The 11,354-nt window shown below is 36.6% G+C and overlaps 1 protein-coding gene across 1 annotated transcript in view; it reads left to right on the forward strand.

The window, feature by feature from the left end:
- Positions 1–1,684: 1,684 nt before the first annotated feature.
- Positions 1,685–11,354, forward strand: part of LOC102870711 (chromosome unknown open reading frame, human C14orf105) — a 34,517-nt gene continuing 24,847 nt past the window's right edge. Inside the window, exons 1-2 of the mRNA XM_006894326.1 lie at positions 1,685–1,907; positions 3,531–3,613. Coding sequence (XP_006894388.1) covers positions 1,685–1,907; positions 3,531–3,613 — 306 coding nt within the window. The remainder of the gene's footprint in view (positions 1,908–3,530; positions 3,614–11,354) is intronic.

Genomic DNA, 11,354 nt, shown 5'->3' on the forward strand with positions numbered 1-11,354 from the left:
TACTAAATGTGTGCAAAAATTAATGTAGTTAGGTATTAGTCAGGAATTTTATCTTTGTAGTTTAGATAGACTCTAATTACCAAAGGTGGTTGTTGACACGTAGCAACCCTCTATTGGTTTCTGAGGCTGTAAATCTTCACAGAAGGAGACTGTGCATCTTCTCCCGGGAATGGTCTGGTGAATTTAAATTGTTGGTTCTTTAGCAGACAGGTATGTTACCCACTATACCAACAGGGATCCTTTGTTTACACGTACTAGAAACAGATTATTCCTTTTTCCCCAAAGTCACTTTGTTACAAAGAAAATTGTAAGCAGAATACAAAAGGAGAAGCAGGAAAAAAATTAAACCCAGATCTCTCTTATTAGAGAAACTCTGTTCACCGTACAGCTTTCTTAAAAACCCTGTAAACTCCTTAGCAAATAACATTTAAAATGAAGAATAGATTTTTTTGTACTTATCTAAGGGAATATAATAAAGCCTCTGGTAACAAAAGGCCAAATAATCTATGAGTGTCAACAAGTAGGAAACGCAGATGGTTAGGGTAAGGAGGTGTACCAACAACCCAGAGGTTACTGTTGTCATTGTTGTTATGTGCCGTTGAATCACTTACAACTCATAGCGACCCTATGAACAACAGCCCTCTACCCTGCTTTATCCTGTGCCAATCTTACTGTCTCTTACTCACCTACCCCCATTACCCGAGTCACTGAATCCACCAGGTGCTCTGCGAGAGAAAGATATCACCTCCCTCGAGATTTCCTGCCTCTGAAAATCTGTTAGAGGATTACCTATGCGTCAGTTCCAACTCAATAGTATATAATGACAACAGTGAACAATAAGAACTACTTGAAATTCATTTCTACTCCCAAGGATGAAGAATAAAATTAAAAAAATAACCCCATCATTCAAGAAGAACTTAGCATTTCAACACATTTTGGGTTTTTCGTAAGTATTTTTGAAAACACAGTTAAAAGACTATGTTTGGAAACTAGGGATTTTTTCATCGTTTATTCAAGAAGTCTGCCCCATACCCTCAAAGGGTTGAAAAAACCCCAAATCCTTTTGTCTTTATGATGTTCTACAATGCATTTACTCCTTTCTAAGGCAATTCAAGTTATTAACAGAGAGGTTTAATCTTTAGCTATTTGGTTTATTTTCCTGTTTGGAAGATATTTTAAATAAAAATTAAATATCAATAAATGCCTTAATGAATAGTCTATATCTCCTTATTTGCAAAGGTGATGTAGCATTTAGAGTTGATGATGCTTACAGATAGTTATTAAAGGTAAATACAATGAAAGGGTCAAGTTTAAGAATTCTCTAACCCTGTGCTAAACATCTCTAGTAATGGATTTCATGGTGTTAGAGATTTGTTTAATGATCAACAGTGGTTTTTATTTCCTACCTCTGAATCCTTCACAAACTGGTGTAACCAAGTCAATGTTTAACTGGACTCTTTGGGTCTGGAATGGTCAAGTAGGAGGCAAGGGAAGTATCCATGGTTACAAACCTCCCAGGGAGTGGCCAGAGGGTTTAGTGCATGGTGAAACAGCTAGAAAGATTCCATGAAGGAAAAGACTACTTTGCAAAGCTGAGGAAAAAAACTCAGAGGACACTTTTGCAATACCTTGGTTTTAACTTACTTGGTCCATCATGGCTTTCCTTTGATATTTTCAAGGTGAGATGGGCCTGGGCCACTCTAAGACTCACCCTAGGGTGACCAAAGTAGCACCTTTAAACAAAAATGGAGAAGAAATTCCCTCAGCCTGCCCTGTGGACTTCACATTCAACAAGGATCTAGAAGAAAATAGTTTATATTCCTTCGACAGACAACACGACCGAACAAAGGTTTTGGAAGGGCAGCTGCCACCCCTCCGAGAGACTTGGTATGGAAGATATTCTGCAGGTAAGCTTAAAACCCAGCAAGAAGTTTGCTTCTGTGGGCCACAAAGTGCAATCTGTAAGAAGTTTATATATTACTGAAACATAAAGGAATATCTTTGAGACTCAATGCTCAATTGAAAGTATTCTTCTGAGGGCATTAGAACAACTGGTAAACGTTAGACTTTAGACAAATTTCATATAGGAGAGAGAAAGTTGTTTTGTTTCAACTTAGCTTATAATGCTTCCAATATTTACACACAGATTTATCAGGCCATTAAAATTATATTGTTATTGATGTGATAAATGATAGCAATCATATGTTTCAGTTAGATTCTAAATTTAAATCATTCTCTCCACCACAGTTCAAAGCTTTGTTGTTTTGAAAGTGGCACATTAGAAACAAATCTATTCTAGCGTGAATTTGGAAACTGCCCCAAATAGAATTGATTTATTGCAGTATAGAAGAATGGATGGGTCACTCTGTCCCCAACCCCAATTCCTTCATGATCATCTGCAGAACACCAAGGCAATTATTTCTCACATTATTGGCAACTTTGAGAGTGATGAGGCCATAAATTATAACTAAATAGTTCACAAGACATGAAAAATATTTTATGAGAATTATGTAATTGAAAGGAGATACATGAAATTTAAAAATTTAAATATATTTGTCCCTATATGTTTCCTCCCAGCTGTTTACCACGCACAGAAACTAGCTGGGGGGTAAGCTATGGGTCAGTTCCAACTTGATGGTACACAATCACACTTATTCATATATCCCAAAATTCAAACTGTTAAACTCTGATGGCGTAGTCCATACTGTGTTGCACTGCTTACCAAAGACCAAGCTGTTATGTGAAAGTTACTATTTTGCAAAAATGAAGGGTGATCACTTCCAATCATAAAATAGAAGATGATTGCACCATTATACGACTTCTGAATTACATCATTATGTAATTTACCAAACCACTGAGGATTATGGCCAAGTTGACCACCAATCTTAAGCACCAAGCCAGCAGTATTTTTACTTTGCACTTCTGTCTTCATTATCGCTAAACATATGTCATTAATAGTCAGATTCTTTTACTATCCTCATAAATGTGAAATATGGATAACAAGTGGAGATATGAGAAATCTATGGAAAAATCCTATTACATACTCATACTTCACTCCTTTATCACTTTTCTGTCGTGTATCTACTTATCTTTTTCATCTGAAAGATAATTTTTTGTCTCTATTTCATCTGAAAGATAATTTCTTGTCATGTGTTAAAGTTCTCTTCTCTGTGAATTATTTTTTATTATTTTACAGAAATTCTTTGGAATTAAAATCAGTATCACTACTTTCCATTTTCCAAGACAAGTTTTATATTTGAACACATTTATGGTCAATATATTTCTGTTTAGTTTCTCTGCATTTGAAGCTGGGAAAGAAATGAAGAAAGAAGAAAAGAAATACTATGTGGCAGTTAATATTTTATCATTTGCATTCCTATTGAGTTCTTGCTTTATGTCTTTCATCTCCACATTCAATATATAGGTTGGAGACAAAATTCTGTTACTAAGTCTAAAAATAAGTCATCAACTTAATTTAGTAGTAAATTGTTTTTAACATTGTGTTCTTGTTTCTTCTCTCATCCTTCAAGTGCCCAGGGCCATGTATTTTGACATCCCACTGGAAAAGAGAGAAACAAGTATTATTAAAAGGCATCCACCCCGAAGACTGCAAGTAAGATGAATTTAAAGGGCTTCATAAGAAATTTCTTGGATTTAATGGTAACATCCCATTTTAACTATAATATTAAAAGAGGGATATTGATAATGAGCAAAATGAGAACATTTTTAAAGAGAATATTGTTAGTGGCAAAGACTAATAGTTCTTTAAAATTTAGTAGCAAGGTGGACTACAGTTGCAAAGCCCTGGGTATGGTGGGACCCAAGAGATGGAAATCTAGCACTGATAACTGAAGACTAAAGAAAACCCAATCTTAATAATCACAGCAATGACTATGATTTAATTGTCACCTATTCCAACTTAGATGCTAACTAGCCAACTTGATCAACATTACTCCTTTAATCATAATAGTCTCCTATGAGAAAGAAAGTATTATCCTAATTTTATAAACACACTTCAGAAAGTTGGGAAGCTTGCCTAAGGACTCTCTGAGGTATCCAGGTGTCCCAAGCCTGTTCTCCTAACTGCCACATTCTGGCACTTTTTTCTCCCATCACAAGCTGTTCTTAACATTTCAAATGTTAACTGATTGTGAAACTTAGGGGCGTTGGATTCTAAGACAACTTTTAGCATAAATTGTAAAGTATTTGATTTATAACATTTCTGTCATTCTTGTGCAAGTCTACAACTCTCATATCTGCATTTTCTGCCATATTATCGATCATATTGGCATCATGACAGCCAATTCCATGATGGCCAGGCTTGCTTAAGGTCAAGATGGAATGTGTATATATCTGGTTAAGAAGGAAAAGAGCACCAAGGAGTTTCAAAATAAACAGCCACCAAAAAGGTACATATTATGTGAGTTGTTTACTAATAACGACATGCCATGTTCATTTAACATCAAACTGTACAAGTATTGACAATTAGAAGTTCACATGGCACCACAACAAGATAAAGGTAAATAATCCAATAGAAAAATGGGCACAGGATATGAGCAGGCACTTCACCGGAGACGACATTCAGATGGCTAACAAGCGCATGAAGAAATGTTCAAAATCCCTAGCTTTAAGAGAGAGGCAAATTAAAACAAATATGAGATATCATCTCAACCCAGTCAAAATAGCAAAATTTAACAGAACAGCAAGCAACAAATGCTGGTGAGCTTGTGGAGAAACTGGAACCCTGATTCACTGCTGGTGGGAATGTAAAATGGTGAAACCCCTGTGGAAGGCGGTATGGCGCTTTCTCAAAAAGTTGCAAATAGAGATACCATTTGACCCAGCAATTCCACTACTGGGAATATACCCCAAAGAGACCATAACTGACATCCAAGCAGATATATGCACATCCATGGTTATTGCGGCTTTGTTCACAATAGCAAGGAGTTGGAAACAACCTAAATGCCCATCAACAAATGAATGGATAGAGAAGCTGTGATATATTCACACAATGGAATACTATGCTGCATTGAAAAACAAGGAACTCATGCAATATTATTCAAAATGGTTGACTCTGGAGAACATTTTATGCTGAGTGAAATATTCCAGTCACAAAAGGACAAATATTGCATGGTGCCACTATTGTAAAAGAGGACTGACCTTGGGGTTGGGGATAGACGGATTAAGATGGGTTCAATAATATATACTGCACTGAAACAGAGGAGGGAGAAAACGGTTTAAAAGAGATATGTGATTAGGTATTTCTGTCATGACAGGAGTCTAGAGCAATGGCTACATGGTGGAGTCGACCTGGGGGAGGGTTTGTAAAACAAGGAAAGAATTTTTCTTTTACTTTTCCAAGAGGGTAGTATTCTGGGGGGTGGATTGGAAGGGGAAAAATGTGCAACAATGAATGAATGGAAATCCAAAGCCTCTGTAAATTTTTACTGAAATTAATAATAAATTTAAAAGTAAAAAAAAAAAGAAGTTCACTTGGGGGTTTTTTGTTTTGTTTTCTTGTTAATTTTTTAACAAAAAAATGTTTTATTCTAATTTTTTTCATTGTTGCACATTTTCTTTCCCCTTCTCCCCCTCCCCCAGCCCTCCCACAATGCACCCCTTGTTCCAGATTGTTGTCATGTGTATAATGCCTAATTATATATGCCTTTTAGACAGTTCTTCCCCTCTTCTATTTTACTGCAGTGTACATTGTCTATCCATTCTTATCCCATTCTTTTCCCAACTCAGCCTTCATATCTGTCCTATTTTACAATAGCGATGTTATGCACTATTTGTCCTTTGTGACTGAGATATTTCACTCAGCATAATGTTCTTCAGGCTCCCTTATGTTGTGTAATGTTTTACAAATTCATTATTTTTCAATATTGCACAGCAATTGCATTGTGTGAATGAATGTACTATAGTTTTTCTATCCAGTCATTTGTTGATGGGCACTTGGGTCACTTCTATCTCTTTGCTATTGTGTATAATGCAGCAATAAACATGGGAGTGTGTACATCTGTTTGAGTTTTGGCTCTGGTTTCTTTAGGGTATATTCCCAGTGGTGGAACTGCTGTGTCAAATGTATTTCTATGTCCAAATTTTTGAGAAAATTCCAGACTGTCTTCAATAGTGGCTCTACCATTTTACATTTCCACCAGCAGCAAATAGAGTTCCAATCTCTCCACAGCTTCACCAGAATTTGTTGTTTGCTGCCCTATTGGATTTTGCTATTATTGTGGTGAGATGATATCTCACAGATGTTTTGAAGTATACTTGTTTTAATAGCACTTTCCAATAACTTAGAAGGTGGACAAGTCTTTATACATTAGGATTTGATGCAAAAAATAGAACCAGGTTCTAAGTTGCTTTTAGCAAATACAAATCAACAAGTTTTATGTTAGGAAAAAAAATGGAAGGTTGCATTGTTACTATTTGGAAAAACAATATTAATTAAACATCTTGGCAGCAGAAAAGTTGTGCATTGTTACCTGGTGTTCCTGCACTGTCACAAGATCCTTTTCTCCCTCTCCCCACCAAACAGCCTTCGGCAGAAGTCCTAGGACATGAGGCAGCAGCACACACATTCTGTGTCTTTAGAGTTAACATACTGGTCCCACCCTTCTTCAATTTCTTTTTCTATTCAGAAAGTTCAAATGTTTCAAGCTCTAAATAAAAACTGGGCACCTGACCATTCTAGCTTTTCCTGTACAGTCTAGAAGAGGCAAGTTGGTGACATGGTAGAACACTGTCCCCCTCTTTGCTTTTCGGGGGCTTTTGTATGGTTTTCTCTCACTGTCCTACTAGCTCCTTGATGCTTTTACAAAGAAATGTAACACATCTTTGTAAATACGCACACAGAGCCATGTGTCACTCAACATCCATGATATAGTCCATGAAGTAGGATGTTGTGATTTTGACTTTTGTAAACCAGTATGCAGGCAGTTCCCAGATTACAAAGAAGTTCCATTCCTAAATCTGTCTTTAAGTTGAATTTGTTCATAAGTCAAAACTATTGTTATTGTTATGTGCTGTAAAGTTGCTTATGACTCATAGTGACCCTATGCACAATAATAGCTGTAAGCCCTGTCCTATCCTGAGCCAGTCTCATTGTCTCTGACACACCTACCCCAATTACCCCAGTCACCGTGTCAATCCATCTCATCCAGGATCTTCCTCTCCAGTGTTGTCCCTCCCCCTTCCAAGCACAATGTCCTTCTCTAAGGACTGGTCCCTCCTGGCCACATGCCCAAAGTATTTGAGTGACAGCTTCCAAATCCTAACCTCCAGAGAGCAACTTGATTTCACCCTATCCAGGCCAGACTGTTTGTTCTCTTGGTACCTACATATCAATTGCCAGAAAAATTTTATCAAGATTAATATTTGTGTTTCATAACTTAATAGTGTTTTAAAAGAAAATTTTATAAATATTAATATTTGATCAATCAAAGATGTGAAAGCTTATTAATGTACTTATCTTTATGGGTGTTAGGAACTCTAATCTAGTTCTTTTATTCTGTTAAAAATTTTATCTCACTTTGTGTATATATAATACAGGATAGTTGAAAGCCTGAGTGGGCTTTGGAGTTATACAAATAAGAGTTAAAATCCTGATCTTAAGAAAGAATTCTGAGTTCAACATCACAGAAGGCCTGAGCTAAGAGATCTTGTGGACACTGTCCCTGGCTTGTTGGTCTCTCTTAGGAGAATGAAATTCTAGAAAAATGGTTCTCTATTTTCAGTGATCTCCGTATTCATAGGTCTGCTTATCTGCATCCTTACCTGTGTATGTGTGTTTGTACAAAGGTAAAATAGATCTAACATCAGGCTCATTGCCAATGCTATAGTTTGTAAATGAATAACAGCCAGTTCTGAGCAACATTCTGAAAAACTGGGAATAACAAATAAGATTTATTCTACAGTAGCAGAATTAAGATGGTTGTGTTAGTCTCCTAAAGATGTTGTTGTTGTTGTTGTTAAGTGCCATTGAGTCGTAGATGAACGAAAGACCTGAACACTTGTAACATTTTCATTGTTTCTCCAAGTTCATAGAGTTTCTGGAGGGAAGCTAGTTTGGAGGCAAGCTATTTTGGAAGTGGATGCCACTCCTGCTTCAAAGCTTGTTTTAACTGGGGAGCTCCACCAAACACTGTCCACCATGGCTAACCATTATCGCATTTGGCACATCAGAGTCACAGTGTTTAGCATTACAGATAACATAACTAATTATCAACAATCCAGATGACTTAAGACAGCAAAAATGTATTCTTTCATTGTTCATAGCTGAAAATCCTAAATCCAGATGTCAACAGGGCTGTAATCTCTGTCCAGAGGTTCCAGGTCAGGACACTTTCTTGCCATTTCTTAGATTCTGGTTGTTGCAAACCTGGCTGCCCTTGGTTTGTAGATTAATCACTCTAATCTCTGCCTTCATTGTCACATGGTCTTCTTCCTATGTCTGTATCAATGTCTAAATCTCCTTCTTCTTATTAGGATCCCAGTTACTCACTTAAGGTCTTTTCCATCCTAGTATGACCTTATCTTAACTTTTTACCTCTGCAAAGATACATTTCCAAATAAAATGACATTCACAAGTACCAGGTTTTAGAATTCAAAAATGTCTTTTGGGGAACACACATCAAATCTGAATTCAAGAATGGTTTTTCTTATTTTTTAAAGAAAATTTTAACTTTAATTGTGATTTTAACAAAAGTTTACAGAAAAGTTGGATTTTCATTCATTGTTGCACATTTTCTCCTCTCCCTCTGTTCTCCTTCCTTAGTTCATTTTGTAATATTTGTTTATTGTTGCACAATTACCTCCCCCTCTCCCAGTACTCTTTGCAATGTAGCTCTTATTCTGGGCTGTTGTCATATGCATAATGTCTAATCATATATTCTGTTTATTTCATTCATTCCAATGCAGTATTGATTATTTATCTCCTCTTTTATTGGTTTTCCCCCAACTCCCATGGCAGTCCTGTTTTATAACAGTGATGCTATGTAGTATTTATCCTTTTGTGACTGAGATATGTCACTCAGCATAATGTCCTCTAGGGTCACCCATGTTGTGTAATATTTTCTTAATTCTTTGTTTCTGGGTGCTGCATAATCTTTCACTGTGTGAATATACAATAGTTATTCTATCCATTCATTTGTTGGTGAGCACTTGAGTTGTTTCTATTTCTTTGCTATTGTGAATAACTCAGCAATAAACATGGGTGGGCATATATCTGTTTGAGTGGCAGCTCTGGTTTCTTTGGGTATGTTCCTAGTGGTGATATTTGATAGGTCAAATGGTGTTTCTATTTCCAAATTTTCAAAGCATGATATTAATATAGTTGTTTATGTTGTGAAACAGGCAAAGTTTATCCTCAGGATTCATCAGCTTCTTTTTCTGAGACTTGGTGTCAGATCTTTCTGCTGTCCGTGTCAGATGTTCCGTGACATCCCTTGAGTACACAGCAACATGAACATGCTTCTGGGGCTCACTGACATGCTTCTCACCTCCAGAGAAAGTTATCCAGCTCTTTAGATTTTAGCTGCATACTTGCCTCTAGTGATGTTTTAGTTTTTGCATTGCATTACAGACTTCTGATATCATGTCAGTCACGAGACATCACAACCACCCTGAGAAGTAGACAGGATGGGTAGTATCTTCACTTGACTGCCAGGGAAACTTCAGCACAGGGACATTACACGTCTTACCCAAAGTCACACAGCAAATGACAGGGAGAACTAACTAACATCTCCACTGTCTGGTTCTAGGACTTTTTATGAACCACACATAAATTTTATTTTACAACACTATTGAGAAAACCATAATCTCCAGACAACTTAAGTAATAAAGTTTAGAAAATTAGTCACTTGAATTTAAGTCTTTTCTCCATTTTTCTAATGTTATATACCATTCAGTGGAACCAACTTGTAGCTGATCCTCCAGGTAGTTTTCAGAGGCTAGACATCACACAGGAAGAGACTGCCATATTTCTCCTTCAGAGCAGCTAAGAGATTCAAACCATCTACATTTGCATTTGCAGTGCAAATTCTTACTCATCAAGCCACCAGCACTCCCTACTTTTCCAGCAGTATTTCCTATATGTCTGGTTTCTACCTTTCACACAGAGGCGTTTCTGAAGGACCAGCAATCTCCATGCCTTTTTATCACTTGATTTTGTGAAATCAGATGGTACTGGCAATCTTTGGAATCTTTCAGTCACTTCTTGTAGATCCGTTTCTTTTTCATTTCACTGTATCATTACAAGTTATAAAGAGCTTCAAATGTGTTCTCCTTAACAAATATTTGATAAGTATCCTCTAGAGAGCTATAAATTTTGAGAACACTCAACTTGGAAAGGGAAAGAGTTCTGAATGGGTCCTTGAAACTAAGCATCAGCTAAAAGGGGCTGGATCTATTGCTGACATATGAGAAAAGGAATGGAAGCTGAATCCCACTACACATTCACCCCGAGACCTGGACCAAGCCGAGGGGCACACTGACATCACTTGTGGGCAGTCATTTCCATTTCTCTTGGCTGTTTGTTTTCTCCAGAAGCTCACAGTTGTTATTTTAATATTGTTTCATATAAAATAATTCTTTGTGGGTCTTTTCCCAAAATATTGAGGCATTCTAGTGGTTCATGTTGGAACCCACTAGTCACTGTGGCAGACAGGTGGAGAGTCTTCCCATCACGATTTCCAGCCTCAGAAACCCAACCAAGAACCGCAGTAAGCTGTCATTAACTCCACAACAACAGTTTTCCGTTTTCCCATAATAATAGAAACCTCAAAATAGTGCTCAATTAATGAAAAAATAAGCACAATTATACAAAGTTCTAATGTGTTCATCTAGTTGAGCTAGATAATTTTAAAACTTAACATTTTATTCCTAAATCAACTGTCTAATTTTAAAGGACTTTGTTTAAAACAGATGTTCCTGGGAAACCTCTTAAGTTGATTAGTTCAAAAAGGAGGTATTACTAGGACCAGATGAAAATATCTGTGTAGCAATCTACACAATAATAGATGTATTTTCATAATAAATAATTTGTTTATGTCACCAAGCTAATAACAGGCTTTGATTCTCTCAATAGTAAATCACATTCAAAAACAGAACCTTGATATTTCAAATGCTGCATGCTTGTGTCCTAACCAAAGCTATGATTTATTTGTATACAAAGCCTATGTCTTACTCAGACTTATATCTTCACCTTTCGTTGTTGTTGTGGTGTACCGTAGAGTCGGAATTGACCCATAGCTGACCCTCCAGCAGGTTTTCTTTTTTTTTCTATAATTATATTTTATTAATTTTCATAAACATTTACAGAGATTTTGGGTTTCCATTCATTCATTGTT

Source organism: Elephantulus edwardii, unplaced genomic scaffold, assembly GCF_000299155.1.
Source record: "Elephantulus edwardii isolate Elephantulus edwardi_28Jun2011 unplaced genomic scaffold, EleEdw1.0 scaffold00140, whole genome shotgun sequence".
NCBI classification, from domain to species: domain Eukaryota; kingdom Metazoa; phylum Chordata; class Mammalia; order Macroscelidea; family Macroscelididae; genus Elephantulus; species Elephantulus edwardii.